Below are 24027 nucleotides of genomic sequence, written 5' to 3'. Positions count from 1 at the left end.
TTGTGTATTTTCTGTATGTGACAGAAACATACACATAACACACACACACACACACACACACACACAAAACACATATCATACCACTAAAATATTCATTTATAACCTAACTGGCCTGCTTCCTGCAAGTGTACAAAGCAGGGGAAGCACGCTTTATGCCTGGCTGCATATTCCTCCCCCATGCTGAATGGAAGAAGGCCAGGGTTAGAAGGGCTGTGAAAACAGTGGTGCAGGAGGGACTAGCATGCTGTAAGCAGTCTGTGAACTCTGGTTGACAGCGGAGGGTGCAAGGCTACTTCTCACGCTGCACGGCCTGTGTGATCATGGAATGTGCTTTGTACACAGTCTGATTGATCTAAAGAGAAGCTCTGCTGTGCTAGTGTTTATTTTTTTATCTAAACTTGGCATTTTTTTACTGTTTAGCAGAAGCATAAATTCTTTCTTTTGGCAAAGGCGTCTGGAGAGAATGCTTCTGGTGAATGTCCATTATGAATTATAGAAAAATACATGGTTAAGGCAGATGAACAATATGTTTACTCAGCTGTTAGCATTCTATCTGGAGACTATTCACTTAGGCACTCTCAAAACTCTATTTGTCATAACAGCAGCCTTGTTTGCTCGAGCGCAGAGCAAATACTTCAATAGTGCTCCATCACTGAGAGTATTTCTCGCACTTACAGTACATTTTTGCTGGACATGAAAGCACTTCATTTCCCCTTTGAATTCCAGCACGACTTACAACTTCATTCATCTTTCCCTCACTTCCTCAACATTTCCTCGCTCCGTCTCTTCTTTTTCTTCACACCTGTCAGAGATGACAGGAATCCATAGGTCAGAATACTGTAACTGCATAAGCGGTTTCATGAGGATAGACAGGTGAGCAGAGGGAGAGAGAGCTAGTGAGAAGGAAATAAAGAGATGGCGAGAGAGTGATAGTGGCCTCAGCTGAATGCCTGAGAAAGCTCCCGTTTGGAGGTCCCATGACGCAGCGGATCTTTGGAAAGGTTGGGTGCGTCTGGTTACAGCTCTATCGGGGCTATATCAGTGAATGGCGGGATTCAGTATCGCTCGCTAATGTAACAAGCCTCATTTGTCTTAGCCACATCTCTGGAAGCACATCGCTGCAGCCATTGATGTCATTCATCTGCTCTGTCCTTGGGTGCTCTTTTCCTCCACTGATGAGAATGGAAAGAGTGAGGGAGGGAGAGGCAGGAAGGCAGGGAGGGAAGGTAGAATGCCTTCTCATGGCTAGAATTACCCAGTGTGTTGAGTAATGTAACCCTTGCAAATGCACATTACAGCTCAGTCTCGCAGTCTAAAATGGATTTAAACCCCAAAATCCTACATATTTTGTATTTCCCCCCTTTGGATCCCCCCCCCTAAAATTTACACAGCTCATAGTGTCCATGCAGGTTCATGCTTGTTATTCATGCATTACATCATTAATACAATAAAAGTCACCTAGACCTTCTCTGTCTCTTTTCGGCCCGCTGCAGTAAGTAAATATGACTGCTGGCTTGACCTTGCAACTCAGGACATGGGGGCTTGTTATGCAAACTGATATGATGGTTAGCAGGGTGACACATTCAGTAAAGGCCAGAGCCGCTATTGAGGCTGACAGGCAGGGCCAGCTGGGTCAGGAGTTGCTGTTCTGTCTTTACTGTACTCCACAAGAACGAGTCTGTACACACTGGCAGCCAGGCAAAAGGCCTGTTATCATTCCAGCAGTGTGAAAAGCCTCGGTCTAAACAGGACATAAGCAGAAGTCATACACATGTGATAGGGGCGTAGTGTTTCTTATATATAGTTACGCTTGGGATCCTGTGAATAAGAAAGCACTATGAATAGCTTTGCACAGTCAAGAGAGTGAGGCAGTGAGGAGAATCAGAAGTGTACATGTTAGACACAGACGCCCCGGCTGTTGTGTCATGTGTTTGTGGATACTCTGAGAAGAAGCTGAGTAAGGAGGCCGGCCAGGTGCGTGCTCCAATTCCCCTGAAATGTGCAGAAAAGCAGCACCAGTCTTCGGGTAAATGGAATGGTTTATCCAACAGCCACCTCAGCACTCTCACAAGACACGCGCAGACACACACATGCCACAAGACTGTGTTTGACATCCCATAACACACTGCAATCGATCAGACTGGAAATGCATTGCTAGACATTTCCATAAATTAGTGCTTCCAGATTATGCAACAACTAATAATAACAATATAATACAACTGTGACCTAAAAAAAGTAAATAAAAGGAAAACAATCCAATGTTTTACATGATATTGTCAAACTAATATCTCAATTCTTTTCCCAATAGGGTTGATAGAAGCATATCTACAAAATAATATATTTAATAATAATAATACAACAGCTATAAGAGTGTACGTTAGCCCTGGACTAATATGCTCCTTAGTGGAGTGTGATTTTATTCTATACGTTCTGAGATAAAGAGGAGGGGAGATTTTTATAATAAAGAGGGTCTGCTATCTTTTTGGACTTGCTTGTTTAGATTGTATTATATTCCTTCAGTATAATCAGTATTCATTTTTGCTAACTCCAGTCAGTTGAGTGTTTTATTGGAAACCTGTGGACAGTGAATTTAAAGATTACAAGATCTGCTCTACAGACAGCTAGTAGAAATGATCAGGAAGTACATTACATTATACTCATAACATTAGCAATTTTTGTTCTCCAATATTCAGTAGCAGTAAGAACACGGAAAGGCATCAGCACTGTACGTTCGGGTGGCATCTGCATCTTATTCTCAGGTAACAGTGACATCGACATCTTACATATCTAAACATTATGGTAAGAGCGTGTAGGTGAACTGGTTTCAAAAGAAAAGCCACACATCATGAAGAGATCAAGACATTGTGGCATTTCATAATAAATTATCTTAAATAATTAAATTAATTTCTATCAATTTTATACTAAATTTATTAAGGCCCTTTATGTTATCACATTTCTGAAACTTTTATTTCAAATATAGTTATTTTTTCTTAAATATAGTATTATTTAAGGTTTAGTGACCTGTTTATATTTCTTAACTTTTTTTTTTCCTTTTTGAGAATAAATAATATTTAATGTGCCAGGCCATGTTTCACTTTTTTCTGCAAGTTAAATTAATTAAAATATGCAGATGTTTGTTCCCTCTAGAGGGACAATTTATTGTCACTTAGAAAACCAATAAGACAACTTATTCAGAGGTGTTCAAACTTTGCATAAGACTGAGAAATAGAAAAAATATTTAGGGGATATTTAATATTCTTGGCTGAAATGTCAGCTTTCAAGTACCTGACATGTACTTGAAAGCTGACAGTTCAGTTTTTTTTCCAAACTTGTTGTAAATTGTGCCAATGTGATGTACCACCTACCATGCCAGTAAATACTGGCATTTATAAATGACTTAGTTCTCTGCTTTTTGTGCTGGCACAGACATTTATCGTGATATAAGCTTGGGAACAGCTTGTAGTTCAGTGGTCTGTGAACACACTGACATTGGGCTATGTGCTAATTAAAATGGGATATTATATGTTTGCAACATGCCATTTGTTTGGCTTTAAGGTCCGTTTACTAGCATTTAAGCATATATGTTTAGCTAGCATAGGACTAGCTATATAGCTAGGTGCCTATATAAACATCCAAGTGCTTGTTAAACGTAGGCTACTTGCAGATGTTCCACGATGGAATATAGCCAATGTCAAAAAAACAAATGTCAATGAAATGTAATGTTATTTCTGCCTCTCCCAATATTGTCTAATGCTAGGTTTTATGTCAGTTATGTAAAAACCATTGTGGCACAGTGGTGTAACCTTTTTGTTTGTTTGTTTGTTTGTTTGTTTTTTAATTAGACACTATTTGACGTTGGTTTTTGAACTATGGAGAGTAAAGGCCTATTCACACTGAGTATGATTGCCTGAAGCCATGGGACGAAGCTGGAAGAGATTGAAATTGATTCATTGAGGAGGAGTTATGATGAATATATAATTTTACCTTAAGCACTACAACTAAACGACGCACACTGAATTCACCTACAGAACAACATGGGGAGTTCAGCAGTGTTTCTGAAGTTCACTGGGGGAGTTTGAGGCTCAGTGTCTGCGTGTTGCTCCTCTCATTAAAAGAAATTATATTCTCTTTAACTGCGTCATTTAGTAGTCAGTGTGTTGCTTGTTCTACAAGTGCTTGTGTTCTGCTACGAACAAGACGAGCAGTTTAGCTGCCATCTTCCTGCTCATTTGTTTGGTCTGCAACCATGACAACAGCGCTCTGATTGGTCGGTGTGATTTTAACACATCTGTAAAACGCAGAAAATAGAAGAGGTTCTAATTCAAAATCGGACACAGCGTCACAGTCCATCAGTTTCTGTGTGAAAGTCACAGTTAATGTACTTGTCTTTTTTTTTCTTCAAAACCTGATGTGTGTGTTTTTTTTTTTTTTTTTTTTTTTTTTTTTTGTCTGTTAAAATTGGATTCGATGTGAATCGGCCTTAACTGTGTGGGATATGTTGCGGATGCGCTGGTAGGTAAAGCATTGTTTAGTGGGGTGATGGGGCCCCAGCTGCAGGTAGTTTTGTCCGTACCTTTAGTTGGCTCCATTAGCTGCCTCCACTCGCACTCACTGCAGTGGAAACAAATGTTCACTGTGGCCATTACTGAGAGTAGAGTTTCCCCCTCGGCTGTGTCAAATCAGGCTCAGGATAGGTGTTTTGTGTGGGGTTTGGGCATACATACACACACACACGCACGCATACACAGACTTTTTGGATTTGGATATGGCCTGATTACTTACAGTTGAGGTATTCACCATGATCGTCGTACACCATGTGACTTGGTTTCTTGATCGATTGACTGAATTAATTATTATTATTATTATTTGTGAGTGTGTTTGTGCCTGTACTTGTGTTTTTTCAGGGGATGTCAGGGTTGGAATAAGCTTCAGAGGTTCTGTGTTGTCTATATATGCTCATTACATGGCCTTTGCCATTCCTAACAGACCATATCACACATATCTGCCACACATTCACCACCCCCCAACCTCACCTCCCCTTTTCTAAACGTACACACACACTACCCTTTGATTCCACTGTGTTGCCATGCGTAAATCCATGCCTCTTTGTGCAGAACCGAGTCCTATAGAGCAGATCATATTCAATAAAGCTGCTGCAGCGGTGAAGGCTCTCCCAGAATTGCATACTAATGCAGCAATTACAGGGGTAAAGCATTGGCGCTGCGTGGTGAGAGAGAATTCCCCTGTGCGATGGAACAAGCCGCTTTGTTGTTGTGTAAAGGTTTTCTCAGTGTAATTGTGCGGGCCGGGTGGTGTTTTTTTTTTTTTTTTTTTTTTTTTTTTTGAAGCTTTCATTATATATATTCTTTCTCCAGTTTCTTTGTTATTTAGTACGCTGGATTGGCTCCCCTGTGGGGCCTGAGAGGGACTGATTCACTGTTTAACTAAAGCGATGGAGAGCTCTCAGTCATGGCTTAGAGCTGCTTCAGCGTGTGGGGTTGAAATGGCTCGGCACAGGTTAAGAAGCCGCTCTGTTTTGTGCTGCTGCTTGCCTGTCAATTCAAAAGCTCTGAGTAAATGTTTCCTGCTGATCCACAGTAACGGCAGCTTTTCCCTCCCGAATCCTATTCAAAACTATTAAAAGAGAAATTGTGGCACTGCTTTCAAACTGGCCTTAACCCTCAAAGCATTAATTCTGCTAAATAAAATAAAATAAAATCACATCTACACATTTTCCTTTTAACACAAATGTAGTGAATCAACCAAGTTCAATGTCTGAGATTTACTTCCATACTTTAGCCATAGAGCTACAAGGCTAATGAAGCCAACAAGTATTGGTTAGATCCAGCTTAGTGCTGAGTGTCATTTTTAGCATCATACGCCCACTCTTAAATCACACTGCAAGTTAAGTAAACACAAATAGACATGTTTTATGCTTTCTAGCACTATATTAGACAATCATGGCAAAAATATGGAGCATTGCTAGAACTGTTGAAGCAGCCATATTGAAAGTGTGTTTTGGTTTGAGGGAAGTGTGTGTTATGATTTACCGATATTTGCAGTGATAAGTGGCAGATTGTACGTTTCTATCAGGTCTTAGTTACATTAACTATGACTGACCGTGCTCTCTGTACAATGAAACATGCAGTTGATCAGTGTTCTTTAGGTGCTGCTGGTTTTCGTGATATGCATAGAAAGAGCATTTGGACCATTTTTATCATTGCCTACTCTCTATCCTGCAGTTGAAGGGGTCCAGCAGTCCTGCAACGGTGCGCCTTCCACGGCAGTCGATCAAAAAGCGCTCCTGTGATGTTTCAGCTCCAGTGAGCCCCAGTCTCGCCGAAGTGCAACGTCAAGCCTCGCCACACATGGCGTCCATAACCAAAAATAGCCAAGCAGCAGAATGTGGAAAGCTTTTCGTTGAATGTTGTTTGCTTATCTTTCCACATGATTTTAATTTACTATCGAAGCAAAATGTGTTTAATAGGAGTTTGTGGAACAAAATGACAAATTTAGATTGAGGAAATTTAGCTGGCAAAAAAGCATCTTGAAATACGAAAGCATTAGGATTTCTGTAACCACCTCAGCTTGACTTGTCAATCAACTATAAATATTTATGCTTGCTTAGGGTTTGAACATATTTGATTCATGTTTGTTGAAACGGCACAGGAGGGATGTAGGCATAATGCAAATTTCTCCTCCTCCTCCTACTCTCTCTCTCTCTCTCTCTCTCTCTCTCCCTCTCTCTCTCCTCTTGCTCTTTCTCTCCCCCCAGGAGTAGTATGAGCAGTGACATGGTGAGGGGGGTGTGCCCTGTGGCATTGGAGTCCCCCGCTCCAAAGGGAGTGCTTCACCTGTCACTGATCAGAGTGTGTGAGAGCTCAGGTGGAGTGGTGCTGAAGGGCGGAGGACTGAACCCACACTGACTCTTTCTCCCTATTTTGTTTCTCCCTGAGCACAGGCACATACGTGAACACAATCACGGCCAGGAAGCTCGTCAATCTCTGCCACAACTTCACATAAATTAGTGCCCACGTTTCTCTTCCTCTGCGCACAAGCACAGACATGGTGTGTGTGTGTGTGTGCGTGTGTGCGTGCAGTCGTTTGGGAATAGCTCCATCCGGTTCCTCAGCCTACTGGGTGTCAGCATGCGTTTCAATGAGCTGCTCAAGTACGAAAAAGAGAAACGCAGACTGCTGTTTTCAGAGGAGCAGCTCAAGCTGTGCATGTATGTGTGGGTGTGAGTGTGTGTGTGTGTGTGTGTGTGTGTGTGTGTGTGTGTGTGTGTGAGGGGAAGAGCTGAAAAATTAATGGCATCACACGCAAACAAACACAGATGCACACGAGTCCCCTGCTGAAAGCAGCCCAAAGGCAGACGGCCAGACCTGAGCTTCAGCTTTTACAGGAGAGACCATGAAGGAGAAGTGGGATGAGTGCTGCCTCTCTCTTTTTATATCCTCCCTCCCTCTCTCTCTGTCCTTCAGCCTGTCTGTGTTTATCTTTAATTCCTCTCTCTCTCTTTCTCTCTCTCTCTCTCTCTCTCTCTCTCTCTCTTTCTCTCTCTCTTTCTCATCAGTTCTCAATCTCTCAGATCTTCCCTTAGTCTCTTGTGGCTAAGGATCATAGCACAAGACTTATTAAGTGTAGAGATTAAGGAGAAATGCAACAAACAAACTCACTCAGTGCCACTGACTTAGTCCTCATGTTTAAAACCTTCATAAATATTTAATTGCAGAGGTATTGTCTGTCATTTATTGGTGTCATTTATAGGGCTTTCCTCAGGATTGTGTGTGTGTGTGATCTCATTCAGCTCAAATGAAGTACATTCTGTCAGTTGGGTCTCATGGTAATAGGCCAACAAGCTACAATCCCCAAACAAATTACACATTTATGCTATTCTGTCTGTGCGTGTGTAGCACTGCTGTCCTCTGCCACTGACATTCAAATAACCTTCTCTCTCCTGCTCAAATGGGAATAAAGAAAAAGAAAAAAGCTCCTGCTCTGTTCTTTTATGTTACAACATGACTGTACTGTCTCAGCAGGCAAGAGGCAAAAGACAGTGGATACAGTCTGACTGTAGATATGCTGTAACTTTTCTTAATGCATTATTGTTGTTATTATTAGTAGTAGAAGTCATAGTAGTGGTTGCATTACATATTACATACTACAACATTTGAAATATGATTTTTAATGCAGAATTATGCATTGTTTTGAATACCTGGTTCTACCCATAAGTGAATCGTATGATTATAAAAGGGCCAACGGTTTAACAGGTGAATATAGTCAGATAATAACTATGGACAATGTCGCTGAGCAGCTAAAAATGTGGTTAAATGTTTGATGAAACTGCCATTTGTGCCTTTCCGGCTGGAAGGCCCATTGTTAATCTGGCTGTAATGCTGTGCTGGACACAGTTCCAGTGCTGCTGTCCAATCGCTTACATAAGCCCCTGACATGAGCCCGCTGGCTTGCGTCATTTGGTCACTGACAGCTGTCAACGCACACCCACATTAGTAACCGCCCCCACACAAATATACAGAGAAACAGAGAGACAGACCAGTTGTGGACCAGCACCAAATGCTCCTTTGAACGCATCTGTGGCAATCTGTGGTGTCATTATGCTTCCTGTCTTTTAGAAGAACTGAAATATTATTTTGATTACATCCAAATAAATCAGCCTGGAGGGATGAGTGGAAAATGCAGATTATTTACTTGTGTATGAATATGGCACGCTGCGTTTGGAGTGGATCCTCCAAGTGTCGTTAAAGCAGCGGCCATGATCCAGTGCTTCTGACACACTGACATAATGGGTTAATCTCACAGTGTTAGAAATGCAGTCCACGTCTGTCCTCTGCTGTTGGATGTTATTCCTGCCAGATTGTGTAAACTGTCCAAGAGCTCATTGAGATTTGAGCAGTGTGTGGAAATAGCTGGAGCTTTTTGTACAGATTTTTGGTGGGGGAAAAGAATCATAATAGGTCTACCTCAGTGAACTCTATGCTTCTTTATTCTTTTTCTTATTTTCATGTGACAGACAAAAATGCTGATACGTGTGTTGGAAACCTGGACGGTTTCCTTAAACTGCGAAAGAATGCGCGCGAAGGCGTTTAATGTGGAGACAGAAGGCTGTGTGGTGAAACTAGCAGAGCAGCCCTCCCTCCATTAGTAAGGCAAAGCCCCTTAATATTTCACACGCCTCCAATATATTGTGTCAACATCCCACTATTGCCTCCCTCCTGAATGACGCTCTTCAGGTACAAATGAGGCAAGAGCGCATTAAAGGAGCTGGGCGGAAAAGCGCTCTGCTCGGCGAGAGAGTGCCTTTGTGATGCTGATGTCAGCACTAATGCACTGAAAGAGCGGCACGGCTTTGACAGGCTAGTGCCGAGCCGTTAGTATGCGTTACGCCGTAATGATCTTTGTCTCCTTTTTTGATGAAGTGTCTTTTTTTCTTACTGACTTCTCACTGTCTTCATTTGTTCTTTTTAGCGCAGGAAGCCTGGCTTGACTAGAGTTAGAAGTGTTCTGCTCGTAATTGCTGCGTTTCATGCTCGTGGCCCGGCTCCGACAGCCCATCTCTCCATCGCTGCTTACATTATGCTATGAAATATGGGTTCCACTGGAATTTATGTGCATGAAGGATGTGTCGAGCCAATTACAATGGCCTTTTGGTGCTCGAGTTACAATTGTGTTCCATGGGTGCAGGAATGGAGCGTCTACTGTTAGGCCACTGGAGAGGATTTTCTCCCATAGGGCTTGATCTGAGGGCTGTGTGGACGACAGTGAGAGAGAGAGAGAGAGAGAGAGAGAGGAAGAGAAAGAGGTAGTGAGACAGCCAGACAGAGGGGGAGGAAAAGGGGAAGACAGAGAAAGAGACAAGCAGACCCAGAGATAAATAGAAAGGGAGGGAGAGAGAGAGAGAGAGAGAGAGGGCTGGAGAAAAAGAGGGTAAAGCACCACACAGGCCTAGAGAAAGAAAGATCCAGGAAGGGCAGAGAGAGAGGGAGCAAGATGACACGTCACTCTCTCCTCAGGCCTCTGACTCAGTGACCTTGAACTGAGCTCTAGGGAGACACAACAAACCCGAACGCTCTAACGAACTGCTCTCAATCAAGCCTCTCTCTTCCTGTGGTACTCATAGACCATGCACCACACCTATAGAGACTATGAACCTAACTTCAGTTTACTCAGGCAAGTAGATTTGTTTTGTATGTCTAATGCAACAAAAGATGGAAGAGCTAACTAAAAAAGTACACTATAAACAAAACAGATGCTAAATAGCACTTGCAAATGCACCACTGCTCTTTTGATTGTTCATCCTCTGAAGAGGCTTAGCAACACTAAACAGAACCCTTGGCTTGTGACGACTGTTTATTACCTACTCTTAGAAGCTTCATTGTTTACTCCAAAAGGCGCCCAAACCTTTGCATATGACAGTACGCAGCCAATGGTAGAAGCCACCTCTTAATGTTGTTTAAAAACAAATGAGTGTATGAGTGAGTGTGTATGTGAGAGTGTGTGAATTCCCTGATCAGTGGTCAGTAGATCTGTTGAAACAGCAGTTAATCACTGCTTTTAATGTAAATCCGGTTTGTAAAAAACAAAAGGCTGAGTAGTTGTTAATTCATGTCAGTGACTCAGCCGCCATACCTTCTTTCCTAAGTGCTGTAGTAAACTGCCTACTGTCACACATTGTGTACATTCACTTTGCTTTTGGCCTGACAGGTTTAGAATCGCTTCTGTTCTTTCTGCTCCTGGAGCTGGAGGTTTCAAGACACTTGTGTTTGGTACCCATTTCTTTTACTGATGTGAATGAGAGCAATACCAGGTAAATGTAGAGATAATCAAATCGTATGTAAACATATTGAATGTTATCACAGCATTATGTTTATCAGGAGATCTGTATCGTTAGAGATACAGTAAGTCTATGGGGTAAATGGGGCTTTCCACTTCATGTCATTGGCCTGACTCGGCTTGACTCAGCTTGGCTCACCACAGCTTCACCCTGGTCCATTTTTCACTAGCACAGCTCCTCCGTCGCAAACCCTATCTCGAACAAGAACTACAGGCTTTGAAAACCACAACACCAGCAGTGGTGATGTTACACACTGTTTACCCATTGTGTATTTACATGTTTTTGGGACTGAACACAGCTCAGCTCCCCATTTCTCAAAGATCAGAAGGGTTTTTTTTTTGTTGTTGCAGCATCCAGCTTTTGTTGGAGATTTTTGTCAGTCACCGATCCAAGGAACATTTGAACCTCTTCAGAAGACCACAGCTCAATTTTTATTAGCTGCCGTTTGACTCGGATAATCGCTATTGCATCTTGGAGTTTGTGCTCAAGGTGTAAACAAGTCTCTCTGGTCGATCAGCACTCTGCAAGGTTTACACGTCATGTTTAACACCTACTCGGATCACTTGGTACCAACGTGAGCAGAGACTAAGAGGTACCCGACTCTGGGGAGCAGGCACCTGATTTGCCTAATGGAAAAACAAAATAGCCAAGCCGATTCGAGTATGGTCCATGCAGTGGAAAATCACCATAATATTCCCAGTTTATTTTTATTTTGTGGAAGCCGTCATGTTTCGCCTCTTAGCCAAATTTGTGCCAAGAAAACAGTCACTAATACAGATGGAGTATAGGAGAAAATAAACATTTGCAGATGCTGTGTGAAGTGCTCACTCGTTATGCTGTGCACCTGCCAGCTAGCTCAACTCAGCAAAACACCAGCAACAAAGAGTTACTAATGGTGAACTGTTGCTTTTACGTTATTTCAACTTTTGATCAGCCCTTTAAATTTTTTTTTTTTGCTGAGATTGTAAGCTGTGGTTTCTTACGGCCTGCTGGACTCACCCATGTGTATGCAGACACATCAGTTCCTACCAAACTGTTCAGTTACTCTGGACCTGCTGACAGATTTTGACTACAACTATTGCACTTCCACAATCTATTGCACTTCCACAAGGCTCTCAATTTGATCATCGCTGTGTGAAATCACTGAAGTGCTCTGGTTATTTGAAGTTAGGTCTTCAGGTACAAAATAATCTAAATAGTATGAAATATTTATCATAAACCAATCATCAGAAACAATCTCACAACAGTCAGCGATTAATCCCTGAAGACTCTATATCATTGCAATCAATCAGAATTTGCAAATTTATAAATATGCATTTAGCCCCCACCTCAATTCCCACTTAGCCATCCGTTGCTTGGAAACTCCTGCTTTGGGGACGTGAAGGGACTGGTTGTTAAGGTTTATGACATAGACCATGGTTGTCTGAATTCGCTTGTTTAGACATTGGATTAAAAAAACCAGTTTCAAAGCAGAAACGCTCAGCAATGGTTTTGATTGCTTATTTGACTCATGATACATCTCCTAGAGTACAACCTTCTCCACTTGGATGTATTACCAATGCAAAAAGCTTAATTTTCACAGGAGGGGTTTTGTATTTGCTGTAGTTTCATAGCCTCATAAGTATTTGAGGATTTTTATTGCTACATATTTACTCACTTAAATTCAGTTATACTTAAATTTAAAAAGCTGTCTCATTAAGTGAAGATTCATGTTTTGTCACCTGTATATTCGTCATCATTTTACTCACCTGTATATTCATTCAGGAATGTTTTAAAATGGCAAAATTTGCATATTATTTGAAAAATATAGACCCGTTACAGAGATCATGTCGTCTGACTTAAGTCTTGAGAAAATCATATATTATGATTAGTGTAGCTTTTATAACTTCTTTAGCGTTTAGAAGTGTTTGTCATTCTGCGTTTTCTTTGTGACGCTCCTCATTCTCCTGGGGAAGAGATTTTTAGGTGATCGGTTTCGGTTTAGTCTCTCTCTCTAGACAAAAGGACCACGGAGCGAGTCCAGGAGCTGGCGGCGTGAGCCAGGCTGCAGACAAAGAGCTTTGTGACTGTTTTCATGTGGAGGCCTGGGGAGAGGGGAGACAGAGAAGGCAGTGTGTTTGCTCCCGGGGCCTCTTCCTACTGTATCCTCCACACTGGGCACTGACTCATACCCAGACCAGCGCCTAGTGCACCATTCTGCCCGCTTTACGCCCCCTGCTCTCACTGATGTGGCACAGAGTCGGCCTGCTCAAAGATGGAGGGCCCTTACAGCAGTGCCGAGGGAGAGGCAGAGAGAGGCGTCCACAGAGGCAGCAGGCTCCGATACAGCAGCATTAGCTCGAAGCCTTCAGCCCTCCAGCCTGGCACTAATGCTGTGAGTGCCAGGCTTGAGGGGGTGAAGGCTGCAGGCTAAAGCTGTTGTGGCAGAGCCTGCAGTGTGGAGGTGCTAACCCTTAGGACAAAACCTGTTTCAATTCACACACTATTCTTATAATATACACTTTGTTTTTTTTTCACTAGCTTTGTAGTTCCGCTTGTAATCTATTACTAATAAATGGATTTTCTTTCAATTAATTCTACCTTGCTGGCTTGTGCTAGTTAGCATATGCCCAGACTACTTCAGTTGCTGAGTGGATATTCAAAAAACAAAATTCAGGTTCAAAATCCCTGCTTATGATTTTGTCCAGGTTAAACAAAAAAACAACTTTTTGCATCTCATTTATCAAAATAGTTTAAAGAACCATTTAATTATATATCTATTTTAGTAAAACAATAGCTGTTCTTATTGGAAATTGGCCATTTTTTACATTCATTTTTAAGATGTTACTACATTTACTGTATATTCATCTACTTTCATTTCCACTGAGAAAAAATAGTGCACTATAGCAGGACTTATCTTGAGAAGGCTAATGAGTGGAGGCTGGGAGCTAACGCCTCGGAGAAGAATACTGTGGTGTAAACAGCACTCCACTGCCACCTGCTGGTCAGAAAGGGCCAGTGCAGCACCTCTTCTGGACCCCAACCACAGCCAGCCTTAATTACTGCATGCTTCAGTTGTTCTAAGTGCATGTCAGAACAAATTATGTAAGTAATGAGGCTGAAAATGCTAAAGGAATAGGAACACACTGGCGCTCTAATGCTCGTGGCGGGAGAACATGAAAACAAACAATTGAGTGCAGTGCCCACCACACCGAGACAGAGCACAGAAAACAGGGAGATAATTATACGTTTCTCTTAAAATATTCATTACAGGAGTAGCTCATCAGAGAAAGCTTGGGCTGGATAGTTTCATTCTGAAGAAATGTGGCTCTGCTGTGGTGGTAATCACAGCTGATTACGAGCAATAATGACCGCAGTGGGCCACGGAGTAAGATGCACTCTCCAGAGGGTGAGAGGGGGGCTTCTGTCAGCACTAGGCCTGAACTGACTGACGGATTACAATGACTAATGCAGTGTTTACAGCCGGAGAGAGCATGCTGACCAGCTGTACACTCCGTAGTGGTGCACAGAGGGTTAGTGGATCATTCAACAACAGAGAGGCAGTGTGTGCATCTTTGTATTTGTACATTTTTAGGACCAAAAATCCAAACTAGTAACTACAATGTAAGAAACTAACAAAATGGTCAATACAAGTCTCAGGCAACTTCCAGCAGCCCTTTTTATATATGTTTATATCAATCCATTAAAAATAAGGATAAACAATGATATTGCATACATATCAGCCAATGTTTACATTTGACTTATATTTATATACACGAGCAATGAATACATTTTATAATAAATATCTGTCATTTCAATTCAGACGTATTAGCCCCGATTATAAAAAGCATTACATATCACTGTGTTTCATCAGCAGCAAACGTGTGTAAATAACTTTGGTTAACGTAAGGTAAAGGATTTGAATAAAATGGAGGTGCTTCTTCTGTGGTATTGTGTAAAGAACCCTTTTGGCACCTTAATTTTACAATATGTATATGGTTTGCATTTCTATGACTTTGTGTGTGGGTGTGTGATCCCCTGGGGACACTGTGAGGCTATGACATTATCCAGATGACACAACAGGAGCTTGGAGGCAGCTGATAAAATAGGCCACAGAGGCGAATTTGATGGGAGCAAATGAATTCCGAGCGATTAGATTTATGAGGTTCAATCAAGTATTATAACGCTACTGTCTTTGTCTGGAGACAGGCGGGTGGCTGCGGGGAGCTTTGGCTCAAGATCTGAAGAAACTATGGCAGGAGTGGTTTCTGTCAAGTTGAAATAAAATGCTTAGGCTACATTAAGCAACACCTTTTTACTTTAATCCACCTGAACACAGAAAATTTGCACAGTCAGGTATATAGATTTTGTGATGTGTGTGTTAACACAGTACTGGGTGAATGAAAAAGGTCCTAGAGTTTTAAATGATAAACCACTACGTATGGGGCTTACATAGTGTAATAACTATGTCCAGTAGCATTCTTTTTCTCAGCCAGTAGCTTTTTGATAGATTTGAAATATTAGGCTTCCTGTGTGCTTGTTTTCCAGTGCGTATGTTATTCCAGTCCTCCACTCTGTTGTTTTTCTGACAGACCACTGTCTTCACCACAGAACAAGTTTGTGTGATCTTACATTGCATTCTTACCCAGAGTAATTTTTATATCATCTCAGAAATAGAATACTGTTTATGTAAATACACAATACTTATTGTGCATACTGTTTATTGGCACAATCTCCAGTATAAAACCAAAATTTTCCACAGTGTCCTCTTTGTAGCATGGTGGGACCCTGCCTAAGTAGTTGTAAAACATCTTCATGGGCTTTATATGTCTTTTACAGTCCTGAAACTGTCCAGTGCTGTAGTTAGGAAGTGCTCTTTGTCAAACAGTCGGTCTACTATTGCTCCCAAAAGGCTCTGGTAGCATTTAAAATCTGGGTATTTTTGTGTCTTACCTCCATTTTTCACATTGCTATCTGACATTGTTATTGCCGTGATGTGCAGTGGGTTGTGTTCAGAGTTAAGATGGCCTCCTCTGTAAGCCATGTAGTTTCAGCTTTCAGCGCGTGGCAGGGAAGAGATGCGTTTGAAGCTCCACGCTGTTTCATGTAGCGACACACAGCCGTGGCGGACGTGTTGTGCTGTGACTGGTGACAGCGAAAGAAAATCCTGACTGTTTCTTCTCTTTCTCTTTCTTCTCTGCAGCTCAAATTGAAATTATTCCCTGCAAGATCTGTGGAGACAAATCATCAGGCATCCATTACGGTGTGATAACATGTGAGGGCTGTAAGGTAAGCAAGCAAACAAATACCTGTGTGTGTGAGTGAATGTGTTTGTAGGTGTGTGAATTTGTTGAGAAAAAAAGATGAATAAAATATAGAAAATACGTGTACGTGTGGACACAGAACAAAACAAAAACAAAACCAGTGTAGACACATGCATTAGAGAAGCGAAATGCCCATATGACGATGTTTGGATTTAAAGAACCGCATACACTTAATATGGTAAAAAGGTTTCAGCTGGCCCCAGTTATTTATTTATTTATTTATTAACTCTAAAGAACACTGCTGGAAGATGAATCCCATGAGAGATATTACTTAGTTTCAGAAGTAAATGTGGTGTGAAGCTGTATGTGGTTGTAAAAAACAGTACCATGGTGAATGTACACATTCAAAGTAATCAATGCCTAAAGACCATCCAACATGTCCAATGATCTCCCAAGTGCCCTGTTCAGCCTAGTCTGATGAGGTGCTGAAAGTATTGTGCATAAGCAGCTGGTCTTCAGCCTGCACTACTACACTACATTCAAAGGGTCGAACTAGGAAAATGTATGAGTGGCGTTAATAACTTACCAAGCTAAAACTTGAACACTGATGTTAATACATTTGCATAGTATTTCTACTTTTAAAATCATTAGGGCTTAACAGGGGTTATATGATGAGTCTTTTTACTACATAGAATATTTTAATATATAGAATAGCTGGACAGACAAATAGCAAAATGACTGAGGACATTGTCTTTTTTTATCATCAGCTAAATGCCATTAATAATAGGAAAGAATGGACTGAATCACATTTTACTTAATAGCCGAACACAGGCTCCAAGTTAAATTTCCAGCTTAAATGCTTTTTTATGCTACAAATTTGAAAACAAGAATATACACAAAAGCATATAGCTCTGCCCAGATACACCTACAGACTCAAAGATTGAACATTTAAACACAGAACAAATTGGATATAAATGAGATAATGTGACATATAAACAATATAATACTCTTCTCTGTCCAGTCAATAAAAATAAATTATTCTTATATTCAAATTTGTTTTTTGTTTACTTTGGTACTGGAGTGCATGGTGAAAACTGTGATACTAGTCTGTCTGTTTTATCTGGTCCATCTTACCACGACTACCGGTGACAGTGTTTAGCACAGGGTGCTTCTAGCCTGATGTGCCATGCAGGTTTTTTTTTTTTTTTTTCAACATAAAAAGCTTTAAGTATTGTGCAGCTGACTGCAGAATTGGATTAATATATTCTGAAGTGTTTCCAGACTACAGAAGTAGTAGTGTAGAAGAACAGCTTTCTTTACCATCTACGGGACTGTTTTTTCTACCCACTGCACCAAGTAGCAGATGACCTGGCAAACTCATCTGTGTAAGCCCTACTGCATTGTAGAAGTACTATGCAAAATATTAACATTAATATTTTCATCATTAACATGACACACTAAGCTCAAGTGAGGTTATGGCACCGCTCTGTGATTATTGGGACAAACCGACTTCCACAACTTGTTTTCCTTCTGCACTCTTCTGGAGATTTGTTTTTCAGACTTTAGCTCTGCAGTTACTGTCTCCTCCGCAAATAAAACCATCAAAAGTGCAGTGCTTTGAATTATAGCACATCGTTAGCTGTTTTGCTACACTGTTGAATTTTTTTTTTCCCTTTTTCTTTTTTGTGTTTGTTTCAAACATGCCATCCACTCAGCAGAGGGAATTATATGCTTATTGTGTATTCTTGTTTGCCACTTGTCACTGGGGCTGGTTGTTAGTATTCTACAGGCAGGCGTTGCAGAGCATAGCAAAAATGAACAAACGCTGGGGTTTGACTATTTTTGAATGAAAGACATACTCCCTGTTCAGCATCTTGCTCAGTCACACAGCCCAGCACAAGAAAGGGTGGGGAAAACGTACATGCCTGAAGAATAAACTGCTGAAATGTATCTTTAATGATTGCTAATTACTTCAGGCAGAGAGGCATTTAATGATATGTGCGAGCACACCGCTCTGGCCCATAAATCATAGCATTATTAAGGAGTGCTGCTTGTCACCGGCAGTCCTACCCCACTTTCATAATGGCTGCCATTAGAAAGCAACTTGGCAGCTGTCAGCTGTTTTCTTGTAATTAAACAGCCAATGAGCAACTAATTAAGACATATGTGTATCGAGCAGTGGAGTGGGGTATGTTAATGGTGTGCTGGAATCAATTCATTAAGTAAAAGGGATGAGGTATCAACGAGTGTGGCAGTGCACTCTTTCTCTTCACTGTCTCTCTCTCTCTCTCGCTCTCTCTGCCTAAGTCTCTCTCTCTCTCTCTCTCCCCACCCTCTGTTTTTGGACTCTGTTATTGGACTCTAATAGCCGTGCTCAAACTCACCATTATTTACAATCACAGCCATGCAAATAGTGGCACACAGTACAGCCCATTAGCTAAGTGACTTTTATTGCCACATTTCCACAGTAATACTGCATTATATAAAACAGATTCGTTAAGTAGGCGTCCCCTGACGAAAACACTGATGTCATGTATGACTCAGGATTTACAGGAATGATCTCACTCCTGAACTTTCTGCTTGTGTTATGACTTCATCCCTGGCTACTGTACACACCTGAAAATAAGGGGTCATATATGATTTTAGACTTGGGCATGTTAACCCTGTTTACACCTGATTGTTTGCTGAGTTGATAATGACTATCATCAGCATTACATCCAGATAGAGGTTATTCACCTGTACACATGTTAAAGGTGACATTCACCATTGTAATAAAAAACACTTTTTATAAAATTCAAAAAATGTTTCCTCACTATTTGCTAGCTCTCCACTCTCTTTGGGCACTGGAAACAGGTCTAATATATTTTTGAAGCTGTGGTGTTAAACGAGTAAAAAACTCGTCAGACTTTCTAGGCTTCCTCTCTCTGCTCACTGCAGAAAAATAGCAAGGAGACCTCCAAACATTGAAAATCATGAAAAGAGATGAGGAATTTGCTTTATTGCTGCTGTGGGTAGGTGGGTAATATTGACTTATTTTTGCTTTAGGTTTTTCAGTGGTTTTTCACTCTAAATTTGGGAAAGCCTTAACTGTATGAAAGTAAACCCATATGTGAATTGCTACAAAACTAAACAACTCAAGATTGCTACAAAACTACAAACGAGATTCTTACAGAGAAGTTAAACTTCAGCCATGTACAACAACAGTCGTTTTCCCCCTCAAACATACCATTCCACCTGAGCTGATTTTCTGAATGTAAACAAATCAGAGAAAACTGCCATTCCCCACAATCATAGACGTTCCCTTTAATTCACCCAAGATAGATTCAAAACAAATTCACTCAAACCACTTCATGAGGGGGTCTGAGACACATTTTAGGCAGATCTTATAAAAGTGTAGAAGCATTCATCTGACAAAACTACATTGACAACCATAACTCCGCCCAATCCAGTACGTCACAATGCCCGTGATCCATGACCTTGAGGAGGCTGAGCATGGAGAACACACTAATGGTCTAATGGACAAAACTAACTAGAGCTAATTCATATAATACACAACCCATAGTAACTGAATTCCAAAGTGAGTTTTAGAAATGCTTTTTAATATTAGGTATAAATGCATGCGGTTAAAATCTTATCAGGATGTGATTTACATACTAGTCAAAGAAAAAAAAAAACAACCAAGTGTGAATGGTGTTATTTAAAAACCCACATGCCATTTACAGAAATGGTTCTTCTGGTCCTTCATTCAACCAAAATTGAGCCTTTCATGTCAGTGCCCCATAAATCATTTTTGGAACCTTGATGATTTTGCTCTTCTTTGAAGTGGACAATTTCTGTGAGTGCTTATTCTGTATGAAAGAGCATGTTGTCATGCCTTATTGAGTTTGTTTCATAGCTTCTCTCTCTCTCTCTCTCTCTCTCTCTCTCTCTCTCTCTCTTCTGCAGGGTTTCTTCAGAAGGAGTCAGCAGAGCAATGCTGCATACTCGTGCCCACGTCAGAAGAACTGTCTGATTGACCGTACCAGCCGAAACCGCTGCCAGCACTGCAGGCTGCAGAAGTGTCTGGCTGTGGGCATGTCACGGGACGGTGAGTTTGGGACTGACGCTGGTGTGGTTGCAGCTGTAGGGAAGTTCTTATAAATGTGACCACCCTTTATTTATTTCTGAGTGAAAGAAAGAATTAATTGTAATTCAGATTTAATGACATTTACTTTGCATTCTCTCCATGTATTTGTGAATTCTTAAAATAGGAAAACAAAAAACTCCAGGTCTGGCAGTACATTTCAGAAACATGAAATGAAATTTTGTATTTGCTTTTAATTATAAAAGGTGATAACCATCGATGTCTAGGACTTAAAGCCTGATGTGAACCTGAATCTGCATCGTATTTAAAATGTAAAAAGGCAAAAAATATAAAATAAAAATTTGCAAAAATATAATTTTTATTCCATAAATAAAATTTATGATTAAGGTTAAGTGTCACTACTCACTGATACTCTTAGATATGTATTTAGAATAAGCTTTAGTAATGTACTTTGCACTTTATTTGCCCTGAATTTATTTGCAGAACATCAGACAGCAAGAGAGGTTTAATATATATGGCTACAAAAAAACACATTTTGGGTACTGCACCACAGTGCGCCATGTCATTTTGTATTCCACACTGGCTGCATTTTGAAGACAAACACTGCTTTCCTCCAAGTCAGTGACAAGATCAATGGCCAGGCACTTCGTTTCCTGAGTTAGGGCTTGGGCTGGACTTCGGGGCATGACCAAACTCTGGGCTAAGAGAGTGTGACAGCAAGTAGCTTTTATTAAATGACTGTCATTAGGAAGGCTCATTAAAGCCAAGGCAGGTGAGCAGCATTAACAGGAGCACAGGTGAGAGTGTGTGTGTGTATGCGAGTGTGTATGTGGAGGCCCCCTGCAGGGTCTCTGGCTGGGCTGTGTGACTGTGGCCCGTAACAGGAGGCAGTAATCAGGCCAGGCCTTCAGAGTCTGCTGGGCTGCTCTCTCACACACAACCAGGACAGGCAAGGTGACTTCTGACTTCACTCACACGAGAGCTCACTGGCCCCATCTGCCTTCTACTGCCTTCTCTCTCTAGCCCAGGCATGCATACACATGCACACAAATTAATTTTTCAATGTGGAATTGAAAATACTGTGGCCCAAATAATGTGAGCAGTCAGGTCTTCACTTGTTTTTGTTGTAGAGCAGTAGACCTCTGTTGAGTGTAGTGATGGGGCACCATCTAGTACAATGCCATTTGAAGTCTGGAATGAGTTGGACTGCCATTAATGATTCAAAACTAGTCCTCCAACATTAGTATGTGATACTTTTGTGGCTGAGTGCAATCATACCTTCACAACAGTGTTCCATTGTAGTGTAAAGTCTTCCCAGAAGAGTACAAGCTTTTACTGTAGCAAAGTGTGAAAACTACCTATTAATACCCTTGATTTCACAGCGGGAAGTTTTGGATGAATAATTGTCTAAAAACTTTGGATTGTATTTCTGTAAGAGTGATCCTGAACAAAGCTAGTGACTGCGTCATCGGTAGTTACACAACAGCACACATTTTTTTAAACAAACAAAGCATGTTTTTTCTTCAAATGTGGCAGCTTCCAATTATTGAGGATATGGGACAATGTTCTGCAAGATGTTTTTTCTTTCATTTTTGTGAAAGGATTGGAATCACAGATTGACACACACTCACACTCTGCTTGCTTGTTTTTTATGTTGCTTTCCTCGTAAAAAAAAAATCTTCCTCTTTATTATTTACAATCCTTCTATTTGCAGCTTTATCGCTCCTCCACTTATGGCTTTATGGTCAAGAACATAAAGCCATACTTAGATAACCCTATTTTGCTTTTTCTTTTCTAACTGTGCTCAGAGACCAGTGTTCAGGTCTATGCCACTGTTGGCCTTTCAGCACATCAGCAAGGACTGGTTTCTTTCTTTTTTACCCCCTTCTGTTCTGAGTATATTCCAAGTCAATTATCTCCTACTAATCTACAACATGAATCAGCTACAGTGGTGTTAGGGGTCCAGTGACTTCCCGCACATATAGTCACATTAGTGGTAATGAACAAAATCATTTATGTTTGTTACTTGTTTATCGCATTTGGCACATGCTCTGGAAGGCTAATGCGATGTAAACAGTCCTCCTATTGGTATGGTGTGTTGAGTTGTTCCACCCCAAGCAGGAAATTGAGCTGCAGTCTGCTGTGTGGAGATCATCTGGTGCCCACTATTGTATCGAGGTACTGAGTAATAACAAATGTGACTGGTTAAAAGGGCTAATTTTCCATAGTGTAGCCTGCTACAATATAAATATTGCAATGGCTAATATGATGATAATTATTAACGAGCAGTAATTTGTGCAGATCCACTCTGAAACACGCAGGCTTCACAAATAAAATGATCTATCAGCTTTTAAAAAAATCGTCCTTTGATAGACAAGTGTTGCTCTCCATGCACTCTTTGTTTACTGGGCTTGTACATGTTCTCTGTGTCTTGTGCCTTGTCTTGTTCGCTCTAAGTTATCCTGGCCTAGCCTGCTGGCCTTGTCTTAATCTGACAGGTAAGATGCAGTGGGAAGTTAATGCTGTAAAGATGCCAAAATGGGGAAGTATTTTACAACAATTACTCTCCTAATGCAGTGGGAGAGAATGGATTCCCGCTGGGCTGGCCATGCTCTCACTACTGCTGTCTTAAGCTCCCTGTCTTAGGGCCACGTCACTGAAGGAGACATGTTAACAGTGTTCTTCTCTGGTTTCAGCAGTGAAGGAGGGCTGTCAAATATAAATCTTAGTCTTGAACTAAACTGCCATTACATTGACGTAAAAAAATTTCATTTTGCCTTTGGCTTAAAAAGACATTACATCAAATTTCCAAGCTCTCTAAATAATACATGGTCAAAATGTAAACAAAGTAATTCAGGAGGAGTTGATGGAATGTTCTCTGGTTTAGAGAAACTAACAGAAACAGAATTGTTCATATTGTGGACGTAATTCAATATTAAATCACTACACACAGATGTTTAAGTCATTATTTACTGTCTGATGCTTTTTTTTTCTTTACTAAAATACATAACAATTAAACTATTTTCAACATGTCTATTGTTGTTATTGCAGGGCTATTGGGGTTGGAGTCCACTTTCTTAGATGATAACTAGTTTTCTTTTTTTTTTACATAGTTTCTGACGAAAGAGTGTGTGACAACTTTTTACCCCCTCCTCTCCTCAGCGGTGAAATTCGGACGCATGTCCAAGAAGCAGCGGGACAGTCTGTATGCAGAGGTGCAAAAACACCGGCTCCAGCAGCAGCAGCGGGACCACCAGCAGCAACCAGGCGAGGCAGAGCCCCTCACACCCACCTATGGGCTGTCAGCCAACGGCCTGACCGAGCTGCATGATGAGCTGAGCGGCTACATGGACGGACATACGCCGGACGGCAGCAAACCAGACTCAGGTGTCAGCAGCTTCTACCTGGACATTCAACCCTCGCCTGACCAGTCCGGCCTGGACATCAACGGCATCAAGCCAGAGCCCATCTGTGACTTCACGCCAGGCTCAGGCTTTTTCCCTTACTGCTCCTTCACCAATGGAGAGACTTCCCCCACTGTCTCCATGGCAGAGCTAGGTAAACACAGCAGAAATGGTATAGGAAACAGGAGAGAAGTACAGACTCACAAAATAAGTGAGAAGATTGATTTTCAATCATTTTGAAAATTTAAATGGTCATTTCTGGAAAATAAAGCTTGCTGTATTTATTTTGGACATTGTACCCCTACTGTGTAAACTACTAATATCACTACTGTCACCTAAAAATAATATATTTACATTTTTGTATACAACAATTTTTATAACAATTCTAAATCCTTTGATTGCTTTTATTTATGTACTACCTTGGAGAGGTTGTAGGCAAAA

The 24027-nt window shown here is 41.0% G+C and overlaps 1 protein-coding gene across 2 annotated transcripts in view; it reads left to right on the top strand.

Annotated features, from left to right (window-relative positions):
* Positions 1 to 24027, top strand: part of roraa (RAR-related orphan receptor A, paralog a) — a 282907-nt gene that overhangs the window by 245640 nt on the left and 13240 nt on the right. For both annotated transcript variants that reach the window (XM_066667463.1, XM_066667464.1), the window contains 3 exons: positions 16038 to 16123; positions 20044 to 20185; positions 23345 to 23740. In XM_066667463.1, the coding sequence (XP_066523560.1) occupies positions 16038 to 16123; positions 20044 to 20185; positions 23345 to 23740 (624 nt within the window). The remainder of the gene's footprint in view (positions 1 to 16037; positions 16124 to 20043; positions 20186 to 23344; positions 23741 to 24027) is intronic.

This window comes from Hoplias malabaricus, chromosome 4 (assembly GCF_029633855.1).
Source record: "Hoplias malabaricus isolate fHopMal1 chromosome 4, fHopMal1.hap1, whole genome shotgun sequence".
NCBI lineage: Eukaryota > Metazoa > Chordata > Actinopteri > Characiformes > Erythrinidae > Hoplias > Hoplias malabaricus.
The sequence above is the reverse complement of the archived record's forward strand: the minus strand, read 5'-3'. Positions and strand labels throughout refer to the sequence as shown.